General features: G+C 51.7%; 2 protein-coding genes across 2 annotated transcripts in view; one reads left to right on the forward strand and one right to left on the reverse strand.

Moving 5' to 3' along the window:
• The window catches only part of USP31 (ubiquitin specific peptidase 31), a 215,837-nt gene extending 215,241 nt beyond the window's left edge, over positions 1–596 (reverse strand). The window contains exon 1 of the mRNA XM_032328540.1: positions 503–596. The gene's annotated coding sequence lies outside the window, so the exon portion shown is untranslated. The remainder of the gene's footprint in view (positions 1–502) is intronic.
• Positions 1–26,134, forward strand: SCNN1G (sodium channel epithelial 1 subunit gamma). Its single transcript, XM_032328548.1, has 13 exons — positions 1–130; positions 3,723–4,070; positions 5,792–6,089; positions 7,735–7,925; positions 9,108–9,211; positions 12,028–12,191; positions 19,498–19,596; positions 21,162–21,279; positions 21,815–21,893; positions 21,977–22,034; positions 22,217–22,278; positions 24,248–24,323; positions 24,598–26,134. The coding sequence occupies exons 2-13, from the start codon at positions 3,754–3,756 to the stop codon at positions 24,958–24,960; spliced, it is 1,929 nt and encodes a 642-aa protein (XP_032184439.1). The 5' UTR covers positions 1–130; positions 3,723–3,753; the 3' UTR covers positions 24,961–26,134.
• The last annotated feature ends 1,641 nt before the right edge of the window (positions 26,135–27,775 follow it).

Genomic DNA, 27,775 nt, shown 5'->3' on the forward strand with positions numbered 1-27,775 from the left:
GGGGCCCAGGTCCGGCCCACAAGAGCCCGAGGCCGCGACTGCGGCGGGATGCTCTCGCTCTAGGCCGAGCAGAACAGAGCGCTCACGGATCGCGCGCACGCGAGCCCCAGACTCTTCGGAACTGAGCGAGGTGAGCCTAGAGCCAGGTCGCGTCGCACGAGTTTGGGGCTCCCAGGCACCGGAGCGGCCGCGGGGCGGGGTGGCTTCTCGGACATGGTCCCCGCGGTAGGCGCCGGAGCTGGCATCCGCCCGGGGCTGCCTCCCGGGGGCCGGGATGCTGGGACACCCTCCCAGGTCAATCCAGGTCCAGCCAGCTCTCTGGCGTCGTCCACGCCGTGGCCTGGGACACGGAACTGGGGAGATAAGCATTTCTGAGCTACTCAGGAACAAGATCTAGGACTCCCGGAGTCCCGGGCTACGCCTTGCCTGGTCTCTCCGCGCAGCCCCTGTTCAACCCCTTTTCCTGGCCTTGGTGATACTAGACCGCGATTGTTCCCTTTACCTTCCGGAATGTTTTCAACACCTGAATCGGGTTGGGTTCTCTCCAGCGGCTTCAGCAGACTGCCTTCTGCCACAGCACCGTGTGCGGTCGCTCTGCGCAGGGTAGGCGGGGGCTGTGCAGTCGCCGGGGAGGAGCTCGGGTCCCGCGCCTAGAACCTGAGGCTTGGGGTCCCTTCCTGGGGCACGGGAGATAGACGAGCTCGGGGGTGAGTCAGCGGGGCAGGTAGAGAATGGCCCGCCAAGAGTGGCCCTGGAATTTGGAAGAAAAAAAAAAAAATCCTTTGAGTCTTGCTATCTGTGTGGCTTTGGGCAAGTTATCTAATCACTCTGCACCTCAGTTTCCCCTCTCTGTGAAATGGGCACAGTACTTTACTTCATATAATTATGAGCATTGAATAGGTAATGTGTTAAGAGCTGCGTGGGAAGGCTGGAAGAAGGGAAGGCTCAGTGTATGGCAGCCGCTATTCTTGCTGCTGTTGCTATTGTTGTCATTATTATTACTATTTGAGCAGCGCAGCTAGTAGTTGGGTGTGGACTCCTGAGTTCAAATCCCAGCTCAGCCACTTTCTCGTGTGACCTTGGACAAACTAAACTTCTCAGGGTCTCCATTTCATTTGTATGATGTGGAGAATGAGGATGCCTACCTCAGAAATCTATTGTGGAAATGGACTGAAGAGTAAAGTACTTTAGAGAGTAAATGCTTGGTGTCAGCTCTGGGTGCTTCCCAAAGGCATCGTGTTTTATCCAGCAGCACAACATAATAGTAACCATAATAGTAACATAATAGTAATAATAGTAACCATAATAATGCTTTGAATTGGAACACTGTTTGAGTGAACATTTATCTGTTTTGTGATGAGCCAGATGGGTTCCCTCCTTTTGCCGGTAGTTTCACGGACACGGGTGGCTAATCCACTGGGGTCAAGGTCAGTCCTGGAGAAGGAGCTGATGGGGCAGAGGAACCCCAGGGATTGTCTTCAGTGAGGAGAGTCAGAGACAGGAGCACCCAGAATCTGTGCTTCTCAACATTCCCACAGAAGAAAACCTTCCCTGGGTTGCAGTCTTACTTGACAGGAAATTAAACCTGGATCCAGGTTTTAATTTTTAATTTTTAAAAAGATTTTATTTCTTTCTTTGTGCGCGAGAGAGTACAAATGAGGGGAGGGATGGAGGAACAAGCTCCCTGACGAGCACGGAGCCAAAGGCAGGGCTCGATCCCAGGACCCCGAGGTCATGACCTCAGCCAAAGGCAGACGCTTAACCAATTGAGCCACCCAGGGCCCCCCGGACCCAGGTTTTTAAAACAAACAAACGAACAAACTTGTTAACTTATTTGCTTTTGGACTGTAGAGAGAAAAGAGGTGTGGGGATGAGAAATATTTTCAATGATAAAATAAGTTACAGTCCTCTTGCCGAGAGGCTAACAGCATAATTTTGAGGGTTGAGGTTTTCTCCATCCCAGTAAGGTCATATGCATCCGGCAGGGGGCGCTGCTGGAGGGAGGTCGCTGCCTCTGGACGGCTCTCCCTGGCCTCCCCCTCCCCCGGCACTCTGAAACCCACTAACATCATAAACTTGGAAGCCTCCCAGCATTGCCCCCCCGGTTCCCAAATGTGGCCACTATCCCATGGGGTCAGCGTGGAGAAAAAGTAACTCGTGCAGTCCAGAACCCTGCCCGAAGAACTTGACGGAGCAAAAGTCCTTGTCCCAGACGCAGGCCCTCTGGGGGCATGGGGCCATGGGGCCCGCCCTCCATATCCTACTCCAAGTTAAGCTCTACCCTACTTTGCCTCTGTCCCCAAAGGCAGGCACAGGAGGCAGAGTTTCCGTATAACCCCCTCTCCCCCTTCCCCAGGGCTCACAGCTGTCTGGAGGCAGTTACACTGACTGTCCAGAGTTTGAAAATTAAATAGCTCAGGAACCCCTCTTTTCCCTCTTCCTTGGGGAGGGGGGCAGCGCCCTGCACAATGCCAGGCCCCTCAGAAGCATATTATGGTGGTGGAGAAGGCTGCAAGGTTCTAATCCAGTTCCTCCCCTTACTAGCTGTGTGGCCTTGTATGAACGACTCCACCTCTCTGAGCTTGTTGAAACACAAAATGAAATCTGCGTAGATTATATGTTTATTTATAGAGAGAGACTGTATCCATCTATGAGACTAGTGAGAGTTTATATATGATAACCATGAGAGGATTCTCCCTATATATAGACTATATATTTTTAAATATAATATATTATATATTTAATATAATATTTTATATATATATATATATAGCCTACAATACACGTGTATTAGTTCATTTCTAGAAAGAATGTGGTTGCATGTTGTGAAGTTTCTGTAACTGCAGTGCATCTTGGACGTTCATGAATGTGGTAATGTGCTTTCCATCACTTTCCCCCAAACAAAGCTGTTATTGAATCAAAGCATATTCCCCTAATTAGCGATCCCTTAGAATCAAGGAAATATGGCACAATGCCTGGGAAATATTAAGTGGCCAAGAGCTGTGGGCTATTGTTTAGAAGGTGTTCTAGAAACACCAAAAGCTTGACTGTAAAGAGAAGAGGTCAAACAGAAATGAAACAGAAACTCCACTGGCAGGGAAAGCAGCGGGGAAAAGCCTGGAAAACAAAGCTGGGAGCCCACCACCGAACAGGCTCTAAGTTGGCTGCCGAGCCATTCTCTTGGCAGGTTGTATCTGTCAAAGAGAGTGCAGGGCGCTTGCTCGGCTACCCGCGGAGGGAGACACCAGGGGCTGGAATGCTGCCCTCAAGGGGGCAGGTTGAGGGAAGCGATAAGGTGCGGGAGGCGTGCTCTAAATGCGGCAGCGCTGGTAGGAGTGGTGCAGAGGCCCACGTGCGGTGCAGAGGGCTCCTGCTCCAGGCACGCAGGCGAAAGGTTCTTCAAACCTGCCGCGGGGGATTCTCAGGTTAAACCCCACCCAGACCCCACAGCGGGTTGCAAGGGGAGGAGGCAGCCCTTTGGCAGCGGCCAAAAAAAAAAAAAAAAAAAAAAAAAAAACCCAAATACCCAGGAAAAGGGGCCTGGGACCTCAGAATGCAGATTTGTCCAGCCCCCCGGAGGGAAAAAGGAGGGCGGCCTCGGAGAACAAGCGTCACCCAGAGTCGGGCCTCCAGGCACCGCCCCGCCCCTAGAGGGGAGTCAGGGGTGGGGGGGTCGCGCCGGGAGCTGGGAGCTCACCTGCTTTTCTTCTCCGCCTCTCCAGCGTGCCTGCCCCTCCACATCCCATTCTTGCCATGGCTCCTGGAGAGAAGATCAAAGCCAAAATCAAGAAGAATCTGCCGGTGAGGGGGCCCCAGGCGCCTACAATCAAAGAGCTGATGCGGTGGTACTGTCTGAACACCAACACCCACGGCTGTCGCCGCATCGTGGTGTCCCGCGGCCGCCTGCGGCGCCTGCTCTGGATTCTGTTCACGCTCACTGCCGTGGCCCTTATCTTCTGGCAGTGTGCTCTCCTCGTGGCCTCCTTCTACACCGTCTCTGTCTCCATCAAAGTCCACTTCCAGAAGCTGGATTTTCCTGCTGTCACCATCTGCAACATCAACCCTTACAAGTAAGAGGCAGGAGCAGGGCCCTGGGGGTGGGGGCCGCAGCCCCTCTCCAAGGTACTAGGCGCCAGCCAGGCCGCAGACACGCTTTTTAGAAATCTGAATTCGTTGCCAAACTTGGTAAACTCCCTCTCCCGGGTTCTAAATCTGTACCAAGTTTTCTGTCTATCAGCTGCTCCTGAGGAGGGACTAGTTCAAGGATGTACAGGAGGGGGAGGCGGCAGGAGTCAGTTTCACTTGGAGGTAGCCCTGGTATGGGCTAGGCCTGTCCCCCAGCCCGGGCACCTGAGTGCGTGGACACACAGGAGCACACACAGCCCCATTTAGCCATTTCCCGGGAGCCCTGTAAGCTTACACTCTCCCCAAAATGTGAGCGGGAGGCTGACTCAGAAGTGACACCCAGATGACTTCCGGAAGCATCTCAGCGGCCCCAAACCCTCATCTGAGGGAACCCAGCCCCACTAATTGAGATCGCCAGGCTCTGCGCAGGATCAACCCTTGGTCCTGCCCTCTTGTCTGCCACGGGGCCTGCTCTTAAATGGGTCACTGGAATCCTGCTCAGGATGATTGAAAACTGATCTGCGAGGCAGGTCTGAATCCGGCAGAATTTGTCCGAGCAGGTGTGGGTGTGGAGAGAAGGGAGGAGCAGGGGAGGAAGAGTATCAAAGGAAACCAACTGGGCAAAATCAGAATCAGGTCCAAGACTCATTCTCTACCTCACAGTCTGTTGGTCCCTCCCTCTGTTCCGTCTGTCGCTTATTCCATAATCAGATGAGCGGCCATGCAGTGTGCTAGAGTCGAGGCCACGGACCTGAACAACCCAACAGTCTTTGTCTTAATGGAGCTAAGTCGTAGTGGAGAAGCGAAATATTAACAAATATAATTCCACTAAAAACTTAATAGTGAATGTTTGCACACACACACAGACACGGGATAAACTCAGAATCTCGGCAACACTCCCATTTCACAGATGACAAAACTGAGACACAAAGAGGCTAAAATAATGGGTCCACGGTCACAAATCCAGGGCCCGGATGGGGAACTGGACCCCCATGTGGTTTGGCTCTGGAGTCTGTACACTCGGTCACCATGCTGTGTCACCAAGTCAGAGAGCAAGGGGTAGAGAGAGGCGAGATGAGGCAGTGAGGAGGGAGACCAGGACTATGTGTGTTATGAAAATTTAAAGATGGGGTTGTGCTTCACGCGGTCACATCCCGTGTCACTCTTCTTATTCTTTGGGGGTTATTAAGGGGACGGTTCTACCTCTCTTCCCCCTCCCGGCACTGATTCAAGGGGAATTCGTGGGCAGGGCCAAGTGAGCTGAGTGGAGACAGAGCCTGTCCCCTGGACAGACTTCTGGTTAGCAGGTGTTGTCTGCACTGTAATTGTCCGTGGCTGGTTTATGGGAGGCACCTGATAGTCACCACTCCAGAAATGCTGGTTGGGGCAAACTCACCAACACACCCTGAGAGCAAGCAGATGGTAGTGGCAGAAATGCAGCCATAAGAAGTCACGCAAGGGTCACCCGGGAGCCTGTCACCGTTTACTTAAGCCAACAGTCACTTTGGATGGGGCAAATCGGAAAAGCCTTGGTCTCCTTGGCCAAGGAGGCAGGAGGGAGTGGGCCCAGGGCTGTCACACATTGACGGGAAGTGGAGGGCAGAAGGGCCAGCACTCTGTCGGGGGAGCTTGCCTTTTCCCTGAAGCCTCCTCCCCACCTTGGCAGGTACAGTGTGGTGCGGGACCTTCTAGCTGACCTGGAACAGGAGACCAGAGTGGCCTTGAAGACCCTGTATGGCTTTCCGGAGAATACGTCTCGAAGACGCCGAGAGGCAGAGTCCTGGAATTCGGATGGGCCCAAATTCCTCAGACTGGTCCCACTGATGGCTTTCAGTCAGGATGAGACCGGCGAGGTCAGGGACTTCCTCACGGGGCGGAAGCGGAAGTTCAGCGGGCGCATCATTCACAAGGCGTCAGATGCCATGCACGTCCACGGGTCTAAGGAGGTGGTGGGATTCCGACTGGTGAGATGCACGTCCTCACAGCTGGGGGGTATGGGAGCAGCTGGAGATAGTGGGTCCGGGAAGGTTTCTCCTTTGCCACTGTCTCTGTGGTCCTGTCCAAAGAAATACAACCAGCTCAGGGTGAATTTTCTGCAAGCAACTGAAACTGACTCGGGCAATACTAAGCAGGAAAAAAAAAAAAATTGTCTTAGAAAGGGACCAGTAGCTCATGGAAGCCTCTCAAAGGACAGGAAGTAGCGACAATCCAGGGATCTAGGTGGCAAGAAATGCTGGAGTCATTTCACATTATGGCTCTGGATTAAATAAACTTCAATTATTTTCAGGCTTTTTGCTAATCCATCCATAAAGACGATTCAAGTCCCATCTTGGGACTATGTGATTGGCCAAGTCTGGGTCGCCTAATGGCTAACAGCGGGTGAGGCATCATGGTGGACAGTCTCATCAGACTGTACCCAATAGGGGAAATGACATTCCACCAAAATAAAATTAGGGTGCAGAACCCTGAAGGAACAAAATAGATAACAAGGAGCGGAAATGGCCGATGATCCCTGCAGTACCTGCCTTTGTGAGCGGCCCCAAGGACGCAGCCATTCACCAAAATTGAATTCCATCAGTGTCCCGGGCAAAGTCAACCCACCACCCTATCTCTCCATGCCCCAGACTCCTCTGTGAGATGAGATACCTCCTCTATAACTTAGAGAGGAGGCTTGCCAATTGTGAGACCCCAGGGCACCTTACAATCCTGAAAAAATGGCCCTTTCACTTTTTTTATTTTAAAGGATTTTTTAAATTTTTACTTATTTGACACAGAGAGAGAAAGCGAGAGAGGGAACACAAGCAGGGTGAGTGGGAGAGGGAGAAGCAGACCCCCCACTGAACAGGAAGCCTGATGTGGGGCTCGATCCCAGGACCCTGAGGATCATGACCCGAGCCGAAGGCAGCCGCTTCAACAGCTGAGCCACCCAGGCGCCCCTGGCCCTTTCTCTTAACCACCGAGCCTTTTCAAAGTCTTCCTGGGTATTTTGCTGAGATACACACCCCGTCATCCCTGAGAGCCAGATCAGGCATTTGAGAATTTCCAAGCTCTGTGTGACGAGAACATCTGAAACATACTACCGTCTCCCTACAAGGCTCTCATTATTTTATATTTCAAATGTTGGTCCTCCCAACTACTCTCTGAGGTTGGCAACGATGATGTTTTAGCCAACATCTGGCAAGTGCAATAATGGAGCCGTAACGCCTTGCCCAAGATCCTGCAGAGAAATCATGCTGGAGTCTGGGCAAGCATCCAGATTTCTAGACTGCTGAGCTAATAGGAAATGGCCAGAGGTGTGTGGGAGGTCAGTAGCAATAATCAGCCGTGGCCTCGCTATCTGGAGATGCTAAGGAAACTGGTTTTTCTTCTTATCTGGTAAGCAGTCACAGGAAGTCGTGACCGTGAGACTCTGTCCTGCTCTCGGCCCCTTCTTGGTCCTTGAGGCTGATCTCTCTCAGCCCCTGGAAGTAAGAGGAAGCCCACCCTTGCTTCAGGCGCCCTTCCCGCTCGCCCCGAGTGTCTGGTCTAGAGTCCCAGTTCCTCATCCTCACCGTCCTGCGGAAGGCGCGTGCTGGTGCCAATGGCTTCAGCGCACTCTCTTCTTCACAGTGCTCAAATGACACGTCCCACTGTGCCCTCTACAACTTCAGCTCAGGCATCAATGCCATCCAGGAGTGGTACAAGCTCCACTACATGAACATCATGGCGCAGGTCCCTCTGGAGAAGAAGATCAACATGAGCTACTCTGCCGAGGAGCTGCTGGTCACGTGCCTGTTTGACGGGGTGTCTTGCGATGCCAGGTCAGGAGAGGGGTCCGCTCCCTTGGTTTTGAGCCCCGGGCCTGCACCTGCAGCTCCGCGGGGGAGGGCCTGGGAGTAGAAGATGCTCTTCTCACTGTCCCTGCCCTTTGGAAAACAGCTGGCGTGGGAGCCAGGCTCTAGAGTCAGTGAGGAAGATAGAAATGGCACAGAGCCAAAATATCCTTGAACTCATTAAGTTACTCATAAACATATTTTTACTTTTTTTAAAGATTTTTATTTATTTATTTGACACAGAGAGAGAGAGAGATCACAAGTAGGCAGAGAAGCAGGCAGAGAGAGAGGAGGAAACAGGCTCCCCACTGAGCAGAGAGCCCGATGTGGGGCTCGATCCCAGGACTCTGCGATCATGACCTGAGCCGAAGGCAGAGGCTTTAACCCACTGAGCCACCCAGGCGCCCTTAAATTACTCATAAAAACAGAGTGGTTGATGGTCTATGTATAACCTTGGATGCTACCATCATACACACCAGTGATGTGTGCTAGCCTGAGCTAGCACAGAGGAAGAAACAGGAAGGAAGGAAAGGTGGCAGAGAGAGAGGAAGATGGGTCTACGTCCGGACGGGTGAGCTCCCCCAGCTCTCTGCCTTGAAGTTCACACTCAGACCCCTGGTGGTGACTGAGCAGGGATGGGACATTCTGGAGTGTTCCTGCCTTTCCAGAAGGCTTACTTCATTCTATGTCAACACGAACCCTTTCTGTATGGAAGTAGCTATATTGGTCCTTTTGAAGCTGAGTGATTGGAAACGTGTTCGCCTGAGGGGTGGGGTCTCAAGCCAGCGGGTGATGATGTGCTACCTTCTCCGGAGGTCATTTCCCGGTACTGGAATGGAAAAATATGTCAGGTGTTGGCTAAGAAATTCACAAGCCGAGGAATACGAGAGCAGACAAATGACAGAGGAGGGCCGCCTCGAGATGGAGACAGGGATGAGAATATTGAGCGGGAGAACAGAGCAGAGCAGAGTCCCACCTCGCTGTGCCTCGGGCTGGGTGGCGGGCATGGTCTGTGGCTTCTCAGCCCGAAACGTGGAGAAAGGAAGACATTTTCCATTGCCCATAAAAGAGAGCTGGCCCCATAAGCACGGCCTATCCAGCCTGCAGCTCCGACGCTCGAGGGGCGGCCCCCCCACCACCGCGCTTTCTGACCCATGTTCTTCCTCATAGGAACTTCACGCTGTTCCACCATCCAATGTATGGGAATTGCTACACGTTCAACAACAGAGAGAACGAGACTATCCTCAGCACGTCCATGGGGGGCAGCGAATATGGTAAGGAGATCCGCACCAACGGTGAGCACACCGGCAGTGGGATAGCTGGGGTGCCCGAGCCTTCCAGAAAGGCTCCGTCTGGCCAGAAACCAGGGACAGCACTTCCCCCCTGGCCGCAGCGTTTCCATCAGCGTCCATGCTGGCTCCTTCTTTCTCAATGTCTGTTTTCCCTTCTGACGTCTCCTCTTTACTTGAGAGAGAGAGACAGAGAGCACGGTGACATCGCTGCGGTAAAACCGCTCTGGTTTGAGCTTGGAGCTGGAACGAGTTAACGCAGCGCAGGCAGCCTTCAGATGGGCTTGAACCCAGATGTGCGGAGCAAAACACACCTTTACCTTGGTTGAGATAACGCAGTTCTGCACCTCGCCGTGTGGCCCCGCGCAAGTGACTGCACAGGGCCAAGTGTCTGCAAAGTGGGCATCATAATAACGCGCCTGCTCTGAGGCTATCGGGAGGACTTCCTGTGTGTAGCGCTCCCAGTAAGTCCCGGCACACACTGGATGAGTCTGTCCAGGCTGCGTAACACATTCATGTTCTCTCGGTTCTGGAGGCGAGGGGCGCAGGGTCAAGATGCCGGTGAATCTGGTTTCTGGGGAGAGCTCTCTTCCTGGCTCGCAGATGGCTGTCCTCACCTGGCCTTTCCTCTGTGGCACAGAGAGAGGGAGCGCTGGTGTCTCCTCCTATTCCCATAAAGACACCAGTCCTATGCGATCCTGGCTTGCCTTATGACTCCATTTAACCTTAATTACCTCCCTAAAGGCCCTACCCCCAATTCTGTCTCATTACGGGATAGGATTTCAACATACGGATTTAGAGGGAGGGGAACACACATGAAACACACAACAAATGCTGGTTGTGATCGTCATTCCTACTGTTGGTAGTGTTATGACTATTACCACCAGCCCCGGTGATACCATGACGACCTCTAGCCCTGCCACCAACCCTGCTCAGCTACTATGACTGCTGAAGGGCAGGCAGGGACAGATGGGCCTGGCTTACCCGCAAGAGGAATTTGTGCGAAGTCCTAAGCAAATCGAACACGATGTGATACACAGGCGCACTCCCCCAAGGAAAGGCACGGCTTTGTCGTGGAGGAAAACAGTGTGTGGATGCCTGGCCTTTGCGTCTGTGTGATGTGTATTCTTACCAAGACTGCGAGAAACCGTAACTCAGGACACATACTCTGGTGGGAAGGAGGAGTCTGGGAACTGGGAGCTAAGAGTTGCAGAGTCCTAGCTCTGCTACCTATGTGCTGTGTGACCTTGAGCACATCACTTGACTGCTCTGGGCTTCAGAGCCTTTATGTGCAAATGGAAGAAGTCAGAATGAACTCTCAAAATTTTCTTTTTCCTTTCTTTTCCTTCATTCTTTTTTTTTTTTTTTAAGATTTTGCTTATTTAAAAAAAAAAAAGATCTTGTTTATTCATTTAAGGGAGAGAGAGAGCACAAGCAGGGGGAGCAGCAGAGGGAGAGGGAGAAGCATCAGCAGGGAGTCTGATGAGGGGCTCCATTTCAGGACCCTGAGATCATGACCTGAACTGAAGACAGACACTTAACTGACTGAGCCCCCCAGGCACCCCCTGAACTCTCAAAGTTTTCTATTTTCGATCCATATAGGCCCTGCTCATTTGCTCAGTCATTCATTTAACACTTATTGAGTACCTGCTGTATGCTAGGTCCTCTTCCAGGCATCAGAGACACTACAGTGTCTCTGCTTCCAGGAAGCTTGAATGACAGTGGGGAGAGACAAGGAACAAATGAATGAACAAACACAGAGACATTTTTCTGCTTATAAATCCTAATGAGGGCAATAAGGAAAATCAAGGAATGAAAGGGAAGGGGGTGCTGGGGTCAGGATGGGGGTTTTATTTCAAATAAGGAGGCACGTGTGACAAGAGTTGGTCAGGGGTGAGAACATCCATAGAAGAGCATTTGGGGCACTAACAAGTACGAAAACCCTGAGGAAATGAATTTGACGTGCTCTAGAAGCTCTAGAAGTCCAGTGTGCCAGGAGCCTCTTGAGAGAGCAGGGAGGGAGACCAGGGGGGAAACAGAGGCAGGGCTGCATCACTATAGGGGCGACAGCCACAGTCAGGTTTATGGATCTTATTTCGTGGGATTCCCATATACCCAACGAGATGCCACTGAAGGGTTTCAGGCAAGGGAGTGACCTGATCGGATTTCCAAATTTACTTTTTCAAAATTTTGAAAAGATGTATTCATCTGTCTGAGAGAAAGAGGCAGAAGGGCAGAGGGAGAGAAAGTCTCAAGCAGTCTCCATGCTGAGCTCAGAGCCCAACGCTGGGTTCGATCTCCTGACCCTGAGATCATGACCTGAGCCGAAACCAAGAGTCAGATGCCTAACTGACTGTGCCATCCAATTTCCCAAGATCCCTCTGGCTGCTGGGTGCAAGGGTAGGAACCAGAGTAGGGAGAGAAGTTAGACCAGTGATCAAATAGCCATTAGTGCTTTTCTATAAGGGTTTCAGCAGCCACAGCCCTGCACGTCCCTTTGGATACTGTGCAGAATGCCCCATTTCAAAGGACCATGAGGAGCTGCACATCTCTCACAGCTCCTTTACTGCTCAGCAGAACTGTGGCAGTGACACTGTTTGGGGGGACACAGCAGTGAGCAAGTTGGGCACCAGCCCTCCACCCGTCTTCTCCACGAAGCTTCCGGTCTAGCCCTGTGCACCTTCTGTGTGTTGAAAATGCCTGCGTCTTGATCTGGAGCCTCCCAAAGTAGCTGGAGAGGTAGGCTCCTGCCGGGGAATGTTTACCAAGCCTTTGACCACGGTGGCCTTTTGTCTTCCCAGGGCTTCAGGTCATCTTGAACATAAACGAAGAGGAGTACAACCCCTTCCTGGTGTCCTCCAGCGGGGCGAAGGTGATTGTCCACCGACAGGATGAATACCCCTTCATCGAGGACGTGGGGACAGAGATCGAGCCTGCCATGGCCACTTCCATAGGGATGCACCTGGTAAGAGAATGATGTTCTGACCTTTGTAGGGGTGGCAAGGAGAACAGATCTCTTTTCTCAAGGATAACCAATAAGGTACAGCTTATGGAAAAGTGTATTGGTTTCGAGAGGAAGCAGAGTCCTGGATTTGCTAAAAGGTCCATAGTGGTCCCTCCAGCGGTTCTGCTGAAGGCTGTTTTTGTATCTCCTGCATGGTTAACGAGGCCACAGGATGCCATTCTGGGAAAGAACTGAAGGAACCTTGCTTGTTGCAAAGACAGACACTAGCAGTTATGGAAGCTGTGCTGGGGCCAAAGCATCAGACGCTATATCTGTTACTAACATGAATAGAGCAGATGAAGACCTTTCTTTCTGGGCCACCTAAATGTGTATGAGGCATGTAAGCCACTCCTTAGTGGCTAATGGAAAGTCACTGGGCCATCGGAGCTCTCTTTAGCCAATCATACTTCCGTCAGTTTCACCTCATTCACCAAGAACCTCTTTCTCCCTCAACTCTTTGACCTTCTCTGACCTCAGTGGGTGCTAAAAACAGTCATAACCTGTCAACAGAAGCACATCGGGGCTGTAGACTCGAATCCCTGAGTCAACGATGCCCCAATAGGAACAGAAGGACAAGGAGAGGGGTGTGCCCTGGACACTCCACTAATGCAATCTTCCTGTTTGAAGGACTGAGGTCTTTTTTTTTTTTTTTTTAAAGATTTTATTTATTTATTTGACAGACAGAGATCACAAGCAGGCAGAGAGAGAGGGGGAAGCAGCCTCGCCACCAAGCAGAGAGCCTGACTTGGGGCTAGATCCCAGGACCCTGGGACCATGACCCAAGCCGAAGGCAGAGGCTCTAACCCACTGAGCCACCCAGGCGCCTCATGAACTGAGGACTGTTTATGTCAGTAACTCTCCACCTTTTGTCTTCCTCCCTTGCAAATCTGTCCTCCAGAGCCATGGTTTCCAAACATGACTGATCGTCGGACTCGGATCCACTGAATCAGAATCTCTGAGAGACGAGCCCAGGTTCTGGGTTCTGGGTTTTTACCAAAAAACTGATTGTTCAATCTTCAGTTGTTCAAGTGACTATTCAAGACGCAGAAAACCCAGGAACCTCCGCTTTAGAAAGCTGAGTAGTTCGACATGAAAGGGGAAGTAAAGTGTGTCTTCCTAAGGGAAGGTAAAGTTAGAATGAGAAAAGCTTTAGCAAAGCCATAAATGACGGCTTCGTACTGGGTTATAAAGTGATATAGTGAGCACGGGGCTCACCATCCATTATTTATCCACTCAACCAGCGTCTTTATATGCTGGACGCTGGGACCATATCAGAGCGTAAGACACTCACTGTCTTTTTGGAGCTTAGAGTCTAGCAGAGAGGATCAATCACAAGCAAAAAATTGCACAAGTGATTAATTATAATCATCATCTGTGCTACCAAGGAGAAATGCAGGATGCATGGGAATCTATCGTGGGGCTGGCTGACCTACGGCTTCCAATGGGGGGAATAGCAAGTTCAAGGGTTGCTTTCCGAAGGAAGCAATATTTAAGTTGAGACAGCTGAGATGATGAACTCAGTACATGGTGACAGTCCAGAGGAAATCTGTGGCTTCTGTGTCCCCATCAAGTGGGACAATTCTGGACAAGAGAAACAATCAAGATGGTTACCTGGAACCTGGGGGCTCTCAGGAGGCACATTCCAATGTGGGAGGTTTGTTTCAAGACGGGAAGTGTTGTGGGATTGTGGGAATACAGACTGCTCCTCCCCCCACAAATAATCCTGAGCCCCAAGCTATGAAACGGTGGTTTGGAAAGACTTTGGGGTACCACTTAAGGATCCGGGTCATTGATTGTTCTCTTCACCAGGATTGCAAAACTCCCAAATCAGAATAGTGAACATTTTCACCCAACATTGCCCACGCAGTTTTACCTGCGCCCTGAACAAGGACTTGGGATTTGCAGTACATCCTCTCCTTTAAGAAATTTTTATTACCTATCCTTTTGCCCTCTTGTCCCTTTCTGCCCCTTACGGTGTCTGCAGGCTTGGGCAAGAGGATCAAGAGCTTGGAGAAGTGTAAGAACTGAGGAATTCTGCCCTCTGATTTCCTTCTCTGAGCTTAGAAACACCCACCACTTTGTTAAGCAAACATTTTCTTAAACAACGGTGGGTAAACAAAGACAGAGGTGGGTTTTCTGCTATACCTAATTTGAGATGTAGAAAACCAAAGTGACAGAGCAGGGTCAGTCAGCTCTCCTTCTGATTTACGAGCATTTGGAACAACAAAAAGTAATCTTAGGGATTATTAAGAGGTCAACACGGGGTTACTAAGAATAAGTCCAAACAAACTAGACTTCCTTCCTTCCTTATTTATTTTCTGTTTACTTATTTTTCTCAACAGGCATGTTAAGCTGGTAGACGCAATCAGTTGGTTAAAAATTTTCCTTCGTTTAGTGAGGGACTTTGTGTCCAAAGCACTGGAAATTCAGAGATGAATACAACAGAACACCTGCCTTTAGAGATCTTATCTTTAAGACCACAGGGCTTTGCAATACAGTGACCAGCTCCGTGGGAACAGAGACATTCTGTCTCGTTACCAGGCTCAGTTCTTAGAACACAGTAGATGCTCAGTAACTACTGCTGGATGGGTAGATGGATGTATGGACGGTTGTACAGATGGTGGGGAGCTGCTGACGCTGAAGGCTTCCTAGCTGATAGATTCTTGAAGGACAAGTGTCAGGCAAGTAGTTTCAGGACGGGCTAATGAAAGCAAAGGGCAAAGCAGTGACAAAGGGGTCACAGGAAGTATTTTAAGCTGCTTAGTGAAACTTCCTGAGAAATCTCTTTGGTTGAAGTGTAGTCAAGATAAAGTAATCGAAATACTGGAGGCAGCGTCTTTACATAATTCCGGAAAGAAGTGGTAAGGCCCTTAGCTGAGGCAGAAGCATAAATGAATGGAGGCATAGAGGCAATGGACTTGACAGCCAAGGTCAGCCAGGAAAGGCCTCACTAAGAGGGAAGTTAGATTGATGTTTAGGTTTTGGCTTGGGCAGTGGAAGGGGATGGCGGTGCCGGGTTCAGAATTAGGGAATGCAAGAGAAGGGATAAGTTTGTGGGGGAAGATGACCACTTCTGCTTGGGACATACCCAAGTTGTTGGGCCTTTGGGGAATCGGGGTGAAAATGTCCAGAAATGCTATGAACCGGGAGCTCAGGAGAAAAACGGAGGTGGGGGTTGGGGCGGGCATCTAGCATAACTCTAGACTTGGAAATAAATGCTGTCACCCAAAACCCGAGACAGAATGCAAATGCGTAAGGGCCGAGCAGAAAGAAAATGGAGAAACAGAAGCAGAGAATGAGAAGCAAAAGCCAGAAAGAATGGGTGGCAGATAAATCAAAGAAGAGGGTTTCAAGGAAAGTGTGAACCAACGTGCCAAATGCAGCTGAGAGGTCCGTCAAGAGAAAGGGCAAAAGGTGCTGTCTGGGTTTGGTAACCAAGAGATCACCGGCGGTTTTTGCCAGAGCAGTTTTCAGCAGAAGAAGTGGAACAGAAACCAAAGTACAATGAGCCGGATCATGAATGGGACATGAGGAAGTGGGCAAGGGCAGACAGCTCACCCAGGGTGGTGCGCAGCCAGGTCTTGGAGAGAGCGCAGACTTCACTACCACTGCAAACCCCCCTCCTGTTCGTTCTTATCTCAAAACGCGCACACACCTCTTTTCGCAAGCATATGCATAACAGGGCTTAACTGCCCAGCTTTGTACAATGGTTGTGTAATCTCCATGTCTTAGTTACCTCATCTGTGAAACGGGGAAGATAATAATAACGTGACTTTATAGGCTAATGAACACTCAATGAGTTGGTTCACATGAAGCGCTTGGAAGAGCGCTTCGTATGTAGTAAGCGTTCCAAAATTACCGGCTGTCACTGCACTCTTTTATTTTTAAGAAAAGGAATGTGACAGAAAGGAAAAATAAGTGTGAAGCGAAAAGAGGGGTTAGGAAAGATTTTCTTATCCTTGGTGACACTTTCCTTCTTTATGAGACGTGTTCTTCCATCTATGTAGAAAAAGTGCTAGTTGGGTGCCGTATGTGTTGCAAATGTCTTTCCCAGTTTGTGCTTTCCTTTCGCTTTTCTTTATGCTCCTGTTTCGAATGCAAACATTTCAAATGTTTACATAGTCAAAATCTTTGTCTTCTTCTTCAGCCTTTACGCTTTTTGAGGCTTGTTCTTCCTTGAGATCATATACTGAACTGAGTTGCCTTCCAGTTATTTTATTATTTCAATTAATACCTTAATCCACTGGAATGTTTTTTTCTGCAGGACGTGAAGTAGAGATAGAATTCACTACTTCCTCCAAAGAGTCAACAGTAGTCCTAACTTCATATATGGAGTCATTATTTTTCTTTCCTCCATTGATTAAAAGTATAAACTTTGCCATGCACAAATAAATCTTATAACTTATTACAATATAAAAACCGAACAGAAGCAAAAAGAGACCCTCCGTAATCCCATCTGTAATCCGTAAACCATTCATAATTCCATCTAGGACATCATGCTGCCCTCTGGTCTTCTCCCTGGCACAGTTCATACCTATAAAGAAGTGAGCGGAGGGGCACCTGGGTGGCCCAGAGAGTTAAGTGTCTGACTTTGGCTCAGGTCATGATCTCAGGGTCCCGGAATCGACCCCACTGAGCGGGGAGTCTGCTTGTTCCTCTGCAACCCCCCCCCGCCCATGCTCTGTTTCTTTCTCTCTCTCTAATAAATTAATGAAATCTAAGAAGCTGAGGATTCCTGTGCAAATGTCAGCCTCCCCCAGTATTCTAAGGAAGCAGATAAGATCTGGTTTGATAAAAATGGGCCCTCTTGCCCACATGTATACTCACAGAGACTTAATCACGCCTTCATACACCCATGCGTGCACGCGCGCACACACCCATCTCGCACGTACACATGTATGCACTGACACACAGGTGTGCTCACACACATATACACAAAACTTGCTTCTGTTCACATACATATATACCCATTCTCATTTCTGTGTCCCCAGGGGTCAGGGGCAGATCAGCGATTCTGAAAAACTGATGGTGGAGGGGAGAGAGAGAAGGGGAAGAGGGGCAGGAGGGAGAGAAGAAGAGTGCCCGCCCCACCCCCTCCCCTGCCCACCCCGCCCTGCCCTCCGTGCTTTAGGAAGCCACCTGAATACCCCACCGGCTCTGAGTTCAATAAGCTCCTTACAGTGAACTCAAATGCATGAAAGTCAAAAGATGATTTCTCACGATCAGTTCCTCACAGCTCTGCAAGTGGCCCATGGCGTGGTCCTCAAAGTAGACAGAGCTCTGGCCACCTTTGCCAGCTGCGGCCTCTCCAAGTAGACAGACCCTGTCACTTAGATGCCGGGGTCTTGAACTCCCTGCCCCATGCCCGCCCCAGGCAGGTAGAGCCTGTAGTCACCGCCACACACTGGGCTCTGGGACAGCTCGGCAGGACTCGGGGACTTGAAGGAACATCTGCCCAGCGAGCCTGAAGCTTGGGGGGAAGCTCAGGGCGGCACTGAGTTGAAGTGCCCTCCAGGGAAGCCACAGTCAGCACCTTCGCACCCCAGGGCCCAGCCTACCCTGGCATGTTCTAGAGACTCTAAACTTGTTAGCCCATCCAGCTAGTGGAGAAATGAAATAAGTCTGTTTATTTTGTACCGACAAGGAAAGATACTCCCTCTATTGTTAGTGAGAAGGCGAAGGGAATGTACGAGAACGTGTCTGCCTGTCCACTTGTCTCTGTATCTGAGACCAGGTCTACTCCTCCCCTAGGAAAGCAGGAGGCCGGGGTGCCTGCGTGGCTCAGTGGGTTACGGCCTCCGCCTTCAGCTCAGGTCATGATCCCAGGGTCTTGGAATCAAGCCCCACGTTGGGCTCTCTGCTCAACGGGGAGCCTGCTTCCTCCTCTTTCTCTGCCTGCCTCTCTGCCTACTTGTGATCTCTCTCTGCAAATAAATAAATAAAATCTTAAAAAAAAAAAAAAAAAAAGACAGGAGACCACACGGTTGCTTTCCCCTTTGCTTCTGTTGCTTAAATGTTTTAAAATGGGCACCGGTCATCGCCCGTGAGGTCCCCACAGTTAACTGAGGGAGATGGATGGTCACCAGATGGATGACAATGCAAACACAAGGAGGGTTCAGCTACTTGAGATGTCTGCATTTTCCACCTAGCTCAAACTCCTTGATTCCACCAACCACCCACCCCCAACCCCATTATCTTTCTCCCTATCTGGTCACTCCGGAGAAGGAAAAAAAAAGATTTTCTTTCCTCCAACAAATCTGCCATCAATTTCCCCTTTCCTCCCATTCTCAGAAAACAAAACAAACAAAAACCAAGGAACGTGGCTATAAACTGGTCACAATTAATATTCAGTTAGCATTGCCCCTTAGGAGACATTCTTTTTTTTTTTTTTTTTAATTGGTGTGTCTGGATTGTTCACTTGCAGTAACAAATATTAAACTAGAGCCAAACTTAGTAAACCACGGTAAAATAGTATTTCATAAGGTTTTGTTTTTTTTTTTTAAGATTTATTTATTTGACAGACAGAGATCACAAGTAGGCAGAGAGGCAGGCAGAGAGAGAGAAGGAAGCAGGCTCCCCGTTGAGCAGAGAGTCCGATGTGGGACTCCATCCCAGGACCCTGGGATCATGACCTGAGCTGAAGGCAGAGGCTATAACCCACTGAGCCACCCAGGCGCCCCTCTAATGGCTTTTTTTTGAAATCCAAATCCAAATCCAGATTTCTCAGCCTGACACAGGAGGCTGCCATGACTTGGCCTTGGCCTCCCCCTCTGGCTTCATCTTTCTCGTGTTGCCTTCCAGCCACCCTGGTCCTACCCTCCGTCAGCCTTTGCTGTTCCTTCTGCCTTATCCCCTTCCTCCACTTCTTAGCAAATCCAGCTCTTTCTTGCCATTCCCTGCTGGGCCAGCATGTCCCTTTCTCAAAGGCGTCTTCCTCAATCACTCTGGGGAAGACTGTGCCCCTCCCCCCAAGCCCTCCAGTCCCCCTTCCCAGTTCGATCACTGGCCATAATTATCCAAAATTATCTTGTGCATTTATTTGCCTTTTGGCTGTCTGTCTACCCCACTGGAAAAGTCAGCTCCGTGAGAGCAGGGAGCTTGTCTCTGCTGATGGTTGTTGAGTCCACAGTGCCTAGAATAGCCCCAGGCACCTCTTAGGTGCTCAAGAAATATTTGTTAAATAAATGACTAAATGCTCAGCTCCCAGGGTTCCCCCGCCCGGATCCTGGGACAGGGTACGACTGAATGTGTGCTGCTGTGATTCCAGACGGAGTCCTTCAAGCTGAGCGAGCCCTACAGCCAGTGCACCGAGGACGGAAGCGACGTGCCCGTCAGTAATATCTACAACGCGGCGTATTCCCTCCAGGTATGGGCGGGAGGGGGCGCGCAGCCCTGGGTTGTGGCTGGGACACAGGAGACAGTTATCTATAGGCTGGGGTGTGTCCGGGACCAGGAACTCTGGTGATAATTCCTGGGGTTCATCCAAAGACCTCAAGAACAAACAACACCAGTTGGTTCCAGTCCTCTTCAATTCGTCCGTAACCAGAGCTGAATTGATTGAGGTTTGCGGGGAACACAATGTGCAGCCGAGACAGGCCTGCTTCCTAAGTAGGCCTTGCCAGGTGAGGGACGGGAGAGAAGCAGTCTGGGAGAGGTGTTGGCTGAGAGGTCAGGGGCCTGGTTTCTGGGTCCCTCAGGCCCCTCGCTCGCCGATGTCCTCGGACAAGTGATGTCATTGTCGGCAATCACCGGGGAGGTAGGATTGGGTCTGGGGCTGCGAACTGGCAGCTCCCAGGCCCCTTCCAGGCCGCACACCTAGTTTTCTTCTGGCCTGGATGGTGTGTAAAAGTCAGGGAATTTCATAAAAAAACCCAGATTTCCAGCTTCTCTTGAAAAACAAGATCTGGCAACGTTAGGCCCATAGCCCGGCAGTGTAAACAGTGGGCGGAGCTGCCCCGGTCAAGGATGCAAGTGTTCTCATTCCCCCAGTCCCCACCGGCCCCAAAAGCATTTGGGTTTGCAACCCCGAGTGCGATCATCCGTTATGCCTTCTCTTACAATTCTGGGAGTGTGCAGCCCCCCTCCTCCTGGGATGCTCACAGTTCATGAAAATCACCCTAGAAGAATAAAAAAGAGTGGGTATTCCTACGTCCCGAGTCCTCCAGCTTACCTCGGAGCTGAGTGTGGTAGGAATGCTAAGTGACAAGAGACTGTTAGTCAAAGAATGTCTACTTATACTAGAAATACAATCAAACTGACTTCAAGACCAAAAGGAAAGGTCAACTCATTGGAAAGACACTCCTGGATAATATTTAGTGAGAGGCTACCATGTACCAACGCCTTACATATGGCAATGCATTTCGTGCTCACAACAACCTCGTGAAGCAGGTACTGCTATACTTCAACCGTGAAGAAACCAGAGCATCAGAGAAGTTAAGGAACTTGCCTGAGGTCACACAGCTGGGGTGTGGCAAATCTGGGATTTGGACAGGAGTACCCTGCCTGCAGAGTCCTCCTCCTGAGCTTGTATGCTACAAGCTTTGTTGACACGCCGGGAGCTTATGGTCCCTAAGAATCCAGCGTGGAAGGACTGATTGAGAACAGAAAAGTTAGGGACTCTGTTTCTCTCAGTTTCTTGGCTTCTGCTCTGATCTGTCCCCCACTCCCTTGTGTCAGCACTCAAGTGACTGAGAAAGGACCACCCGAGACCCGGCCCCAGCTCAGCCTGTTCTCCACCTCTTGGTTAATCTGAATGCTCATTTTTCTACCCCGGGTCCCTTTGACTCCAGGGCCATCCCCGGCCTGGTCCCCTGTGCCACAAGGGGCATAATTATGCGGTCCGCCGAGGCTGCGGGAAGCCGGCCCCCTGGATGCGGGTGGTGCAGGCGTCCGTGTGCAAGGTGAAGGGAACCCCTGGGTCTTGTCTTTCAGATCTGCCTTCACTCGTGTTTCCAGACGAAGATGGTGGAGAAATGCGGGTGCGCACAGTACAGCCAGCCTCTGCCTCCAGCAGCCAACTACTGCAACTACCAGCAGCACCCCAACTGGAGTGAGTGAGACCCGCCACTGCGGGGGGGGGGTCCCCCAGCCTCGGCACCAGCCTGTGTAGGGCCTTTTGCAGGTGGGAGGTAGTGAGAGAGAGATCAGAAGCAGGGTTTTACTCCTGTCCTCAAACCTGGCTTGAATTCCACTCTCCGATTAAGGACCCAAGGTTGAACCCCAGCCTGTGCTGAGAGGCTGGCCACCTCTGTCAGCTCCAAGAGGCAGGAACCACAGATGGAACCCTTTCACGGAACAGATAACTGAGGCTTGGGGTGGTTAAATAACTTGTCCAAGGTCACACAGCCTGGGAGTAACAGAGTGAGACTCAAAGCCAGTACGGCTGACCCGACAACATACGTTCTTAACCTCCACAGTATTCTGTCTCTCGACATGACAGAGCAGCGTTTGTCTCCAGAGAACCAGTGTTTGTAGCAAAGGGGAGGAGAAATCACTACAAGGAGACTCTGAGGGCCCCATGGGTGACCCCCCTGGAAAAGTACAGCGGCCCCAAAGCTCATACTGCCCTCTGCCTTGTCCCCCAGTGTACTGCTATTACGAGCTGCACCAAGCCTTCGTCCGGGAGGAGCTGGGCTGCCAGGCCGTGTGCCGGGAAGCCTGCAGGTGAGTGGGCCTGGCAGGACGCGGCACCCAGGGCTGGGCCGGGCTGGGCCGCCCACACTCACTCTGTGCCCCTTCCCCCTTAGCTTTAAGGAGTGGACACTGACCACCAGTCTGGCACAGTGGCCATCCGTGGTTTCCGAGGTAAGTTATGCTGCCCTGTCTTTACCCTCACATCCTCAGCCGGGAGCCTGATGTCCTGCCCGCCTAGGTCCTCCAGCCTCGGGTGGTGGGGGAGAGGAATGCACAGGGGAGGTCCAGGGGCTGGCCCTGGGCTCTCTAGACATCCCCAGATCCCCAGGTCATTCCTTCTTTCTCTATCACAGAAATGGTTGCTACCCGTTCTCACTTGGGACCAAGGCCAGCAAATAAAGAAAAAACTCAACAAGTAAGCAGACACCCCCCCCCCCCCCGCCGCCCCGTTTCTTCTGCCTCTGCTGGCCCTGGGCCCCAGCCTCCCCACCTGCTTCCTCGCTGCCAAACCCTCTCTTGTTCCTTCACTCGTTCCTTTATTCAACAACTATCGATCAAGCTCGTGTCCAGAGCCAGGCCGTGCGCTAGGCCTGGGGCTCTCAAAGGCTTTGACCAGAACCTGCAATATGAAAATGGTTTTCCACTGACTATATACACGAGATAAAAGTCTCATGGAGGGGCACCTGGGTGGCTCAGTGGGTTAAGCCTCTGCCTTCAGCTCAGGTCATGACCTCAGGGTCCTGGGATCGAGCCCCACATCGGGCTCTCTGCTTGGCGCAGAGCCTGCTTCCCCTCTTTCTCTGCCTGCCTCTGCCTAATTGTGATCTCTCTCTCTCTCTCTCTCTCTCTCTCTCCCTGGCAAATAAAATAAAATCTTAAAAAAAAAAAAATCTAAAAAAAAAAAGGCTCACAGAACAGCACTTCCTTACGATTTGCCAAGCACTCGGGCTGATCTTCAGCACTGCAAGCTGGTGCAGCCAACCCAGCTCTTCATATCCGTCCGAGTGCGGCGCCGTTCGGAGTGATTAGTGCTTATATCAGTTGACAAAGAGTTTGAACATCTCTGTGGCTGCGATTGGTATTTCTTATCCTATTTTCCTTTGTCAAAGGCACTGGTCATGGCCTAGGAAATTGATTTCATGGCTTCCTGACAGATCTTGACCCAGGTGGAAAAACACTTCTCAGAGCTATGCAGCTCCTGATCCCACTTATATTTTCCATGTCAACATTCGCTTCCAAGAGAACTTTAGCAAAAATCAGCCAGGCCAGAGTTCAGGGAGCCCAGGGGATGGAGACAAAGGTGTGAGATAGGGTGTACGTGACCCCGAATCTCTCTGGGCCCTTCTCATCTCCACAGGACCCAGTACTGGGCCTGGCCCCCATGGAGGTCGGCCTCCAACATTTATTGAATATCCACTAGGTGCCAGGTGCTATGTCCGGTGTTGGGGGTGACAAGATGACTGAGCAGACAGGGTGCTTACGGTCTAGCCATAAAGATAGACTTTAGCCAAGCCATTGCAGACTCTCAAGCCAAGCATTGCAAGCCGCTGATCCCTCGGCCAAAGCCAGCTCCAGAAAAGAAACCTGTTACTTCTGGATTTCCTTGAAAGATAAGAAGTTCTGGAAATAGAAAACCTCCGTTCTTCCTGGCACCGAAGAGCTGAGTAACAGCTGCCCCTTTGGAATAAGCATAGGCTGTCCAGTTTGCCACAGTCCTAGCAGGAGGCCATTTAGTACAGGGGCTAACGGCATGCACTTTGAAGCCAGATCCATCCAGGTCTGAATACTGGATCTGCCAATGACCAGCAGTGCGTTCTTGGGCCACGCCGTTACTTAACCAACCCGGGTCTTGGGTTCCACATCTATGAAATGTGGGGACGATGAAAACAGAGCTACATGGGGTTGATGTGAGCATCAAACAGGTGAATTCACGTAAGATGCTTGAAATGGTGGGTGGCAACACAGGAAGAGTCCATTAAAGGCTGGCTGTCGTTACGGGTCATTATTATTTCCTTATACCCAGCCTAGCTCACTCGTGTACATTACCTGTGTGTCCCTTGTACCTATTTGAGATTGCAATCAAACAATCGCAACGTCAAGGTTTAATGAAGAACAGGTGCTAGGGGAGCATAGCTGGGTGGACTGACTTAGTCTGGAGGGTAGGAAATGGTTCTAGAGGGAACGAATGGCCTGAACAACCAGGCCCAGCTGGAGATGTGCTCTCGGGTACAGAAAGAGCCCTGGGGGACCAGGGACCCTCAGGGAGCTCAGGGCCTGGGCTGTGCTAGGGTCTGGGCAGGAGGGAGAGAGTCACACTAAAGCGTTGGTCGTCCGGTAGAATGCAAAGTCATCTAACTCACCTTGGCTCTTTGGACTTTCTGCAGGACAGACTTGGCCAAACTCTTGATATTCTACAAAGACCTGAACCAGCGATCTATCATGGAGAGTCCCGCCAACAGTGTGAGTAGCTTCCTTCTGGAACCTGTCCGGGGTCTGCAAACGTGCCCCTCTGCCCAGATCCAGTTTGCCGGCGATCCATTCTGAGCTGGTAGGGCTGCCATAGGCCAGCCAGGCCTGGGATCAGTGCAGGCAAGAGGAAGAGGGGACAGAAAGCCCTCCAAACCCATTCAGGGCCAGGACTCGCCAGGAGCTCCCTTGGGAATCGGGGGTCCCTGCATGAGACCAACTTGGGAGGGAGGACCCTCTTCACAATCTGGCTTGGCCTCCCTTGCAGATCGAGATGCTTCTGTCCAACTTCGGGGGCCAGCTGGGCCTGTGGATGAGCTGCTCTGTCGTCTGTGTCATTGAGATCATTGAGGTCTTCTTCATTGACTCCTTCTCTATCATTGCGCGCCACCAGTGGCAGAAGGCCAAGGAGTGGTGGGCCAGGAGGCACGCTCCCCCCGGCCCTCAGGGCCAGGACAACCCAGGCCTCGATATAGATGATGACCTGCCCACTTTTACCTCGGCGTTGCGCCTGCCTCCAGCCCCAGGGACCCAGGTGCCGGGCACACCGCCTCCCAGGTACAATACCTTGCGTTTGGAGAGGGCCTTCTCCGACCAGCTCTCAGACACCCAGATACCAGCTGAGTCCTGAGACAAGGAGGTGAAGAGAGACGTAGCTAGGAGCCCCGGCCGTGGTCTGAGAACTTAGACCCTGTCTCCTACATGGGGAGGGGACCCTTTGGCACCCCTCTGGGCTTTTCAGAGACAATGACTGAAAGCCTCCTTTGACCAACAACATGGGACCTGGGGGTGTGCAGCGACCCCCTGGACCCTGCCCAGCCACCCTCACAGCCGTCCACGGCGAGAAAGATCGGGCCGCCCAAACCCCTCACACATCTGCTCCAGAGAGAGATGGGGGTCAAGGAAATGGTGACTGGCCGGCCGAAGGCCAGAAGGAAGCCTGACAGAGATTTCACCAGATCTTGAGAGAGAGAGAGACTCCTCCAAAGCCGCAAGCTGGGAGTTTCACCCGCTCCTCCCGCCTGGGCTGGGGCCCAGCCGTAGGACGACCCGAAGTAACAAGGGCGGAGAGCCACTGCCTAGTGCCAAAGCCGGGAAGAAGCACCAGCCCCGCTGCTGGGGCTGTTTGCAAATAAACTGTTCTTAGTCTCTGACATTGGGGCAAGGTCTCTCCTCTGTGCCCTCAGGCAGGGAGCTGGCCCGAGGTCCTTGGAGTGTGTGCGGGTGGGGGCCAGTGCAAGGTTGGGGGAGGCCTGGGGGCATGACGAGCTCCTCACTCTGGGAGCAGGGGTGGGGCCGCGTTCGGAGCAGCTAAGCCAGTGCCCCGGGCCCATTACCCAAGCACAGAAAGGCCCATGAAAGGGCCTTGCTGGACACCCCTGTCCAGCGGTGGCCCAAGGCGCAAAGGATCATTGGATAACTCGCCGCAGCCTCTCTGCCAGGCAGCCCACCCCACCCCCTCACAGCCTGCCCCTCCCCAGCAAGCCGACTACCGCAGACCGCCATTCCTGGACTCACACTTTCCAAAGTGATAATGCCTAACATGTACCAGGCACACAGTAGGTGTCCAATGAGAGCTCAGCAGCGGCGCACTGAGTGTTGTTCTAAGCACTTACAGACATGACTGTCGGGACAGCAAACTGCCACCCATAGCCCAGATCCTGGTTTTGCTCGTGACCTAGGACTATTTTTTATTTCACTTTTCTCAATGGTTAAAAAGATCAGAAGACGACTCTTTTGTGACTCATGAAAATTATACAAGGTTTCATTTTCAGTGTCCATCAATAAAGTTTTATTGGCACACACCCATGCGCACTCATTTTCATATTACCCGCACCTGTGTTGGCGCCACATCTGCCACCATCTGAGTAGCTGCCACAGAGACCCTAGGTTCGCAAAGCGTAACGTATGTATTCTCTAGCCCTTGATGAAGAAAGATCTTCCAAACCCTGGACTGGCACATGAAGCGGGTCTGATTATCCCATTGTACGGATGCAGAAACTGAGGCACAGAAAACCTAAATTACTTAGCCCAGGTGCCACAGTTAGGAAGCTGCAGAGCTGGGATCTGGACCCAGGCGGTCTGACCCCAGAGCCGTGCACTTATCACTCTATCACTTCGCATCCAAGCAGAATCTGTGTCTTCTGGAGGTGAGGCTCAGGTCAGTGCAGGTGGGAAAAGGGAAGGCTCAGCATCCGGTGATAGGGCAGAAGCCCTTCATCCACAGGTGCCTGGAGGCCCGCATTTCAGGCCTGCTTCCCGCACAAGGATGCTCGCCAGTGGAAGCAGGAGTCTTGGTGAGAGAGCAGGGGCTGTGGGCCCCTCCCTGGGCCCAGGGATACCTCGTCTAACTTGACTCCAGGCCAGTGGATACAACAGCCATTTCTGGCCCCATGCAGAGGCTCCACTGGACCTCCCTGGGTGGGGCGCCGTGAGTAGGCCTGGCAGCCAGCAGGAAGGAGGTCACCGTGACCGCGGGCTGGCTGGGGCACCCCTGAGGAGTGGGCTCAGAAGCCAGGGCTGAGGCAGGCGAGCATCAGGTTACAGAGGGTGCGCTCCTGGCTCCTGTCCTTACTGGGCTGGGGTGGCTGCAGCCAGCGGGGATGGGAACTTGTGGTGTGCGCCGGCCCAGGCACCGTGGAGAGCTGCTGCTTCCTCCTCGGAGGAGGCAGGAGGGGTGGGGGCTGTGTCCTCCCATTCATGGAATTGACCGGGCTCAGCATGATGTCACAGGCAGGAACACTTCCTGCGAGCCTGGGGTTGCTGCTGGCTTTGTCAAAGTTGAGGCCAGGAGCATCTGGAGTCAACAGCCACCCATCCCCCCTACCCCCCGGGGGAGCACATGCTCACAGCTTAGGGTTCCAGCCAGCTCCTTCCTGCCTGGCACCCAACCCCAGGGCTTGTGTTCCTGCAATGCCAGATGGGTCTTCTCTCTTCCTCCACGCACCGTCCCAGGCCGGGCGCCAATGTCACCATCTCCATCAAGCCTTCCTATACCCCCCCTTGCCCCAGGAAGTTGGAGCCCCCTCTATTCTAGAATATTCATCCCCTGATAGAATTTTTATCCATTGGACTGTCTTTCTCACTAAGCAGTGAACACTCGAGGGCAGGATGTCTTATCTCTTTGTCCTTAGATGGGGACAGGACTGAGGACAGGGATGGCATTTAGGGAAAGTTTACGGAACTAATTAAAAACAATAACAATCATAATAATGGCTGATAATTGTTGAGCACTTATTGTTTCAAGGGATTCTGCGAAGCACTTCCAAATACAGAAACTGAGGCACAGAGTTCTCCTTGTCCACTAGTAACTGATAGGCCCAGGGCTGCCCCCAGTGCTTGGGTACATACCCGCCAGGCTCACTGTCTTTCAGAGGGTAGCTCTACCTCAGAGGCCAAGTCTACTTGCCCTGGAAGAAGCCCCTGCCAGTCCTCTCTGGCTTCCT

The sequence above is a fragment of the Mustela erminea genome, chromosome 20, assembly GCF_009829155.1.
Source record: "Mustela erminea isolate mMusErm1 chromosome 20, mMusErm1.Pri, whole genome shotgun sequence".
NCBI classification, from domain to species: Eukaryota; Metazoa; Chordata; class Mammalia; order Carnivora; family Mustelidae; genus Mustela; species Mustela erminea.

Coding starts and splice junctions, on each gene's coding strand:
- SCNN1G (XM_032328548.1), top strand. CDS start 3,754: ATGGCTCCTGGAGAGAAGATCAAAGCCAAAATCAAGAAGAATCTGCCG. Junction 19,597..21,161: donor ACGCGGCGTATTCCCTCCAG/GTATGGGCGGGA, acceptor CTTGTCTTTCAG/ATCTGCCTTCACTCGTGTTT. Junction 21,280..21,814: donor CCAGCAGCACCCCAACTGGA/GTGAGTGAGACC, acceptor CTTGTCCCCCAG/TGTACTGCTATTACGAGCTG.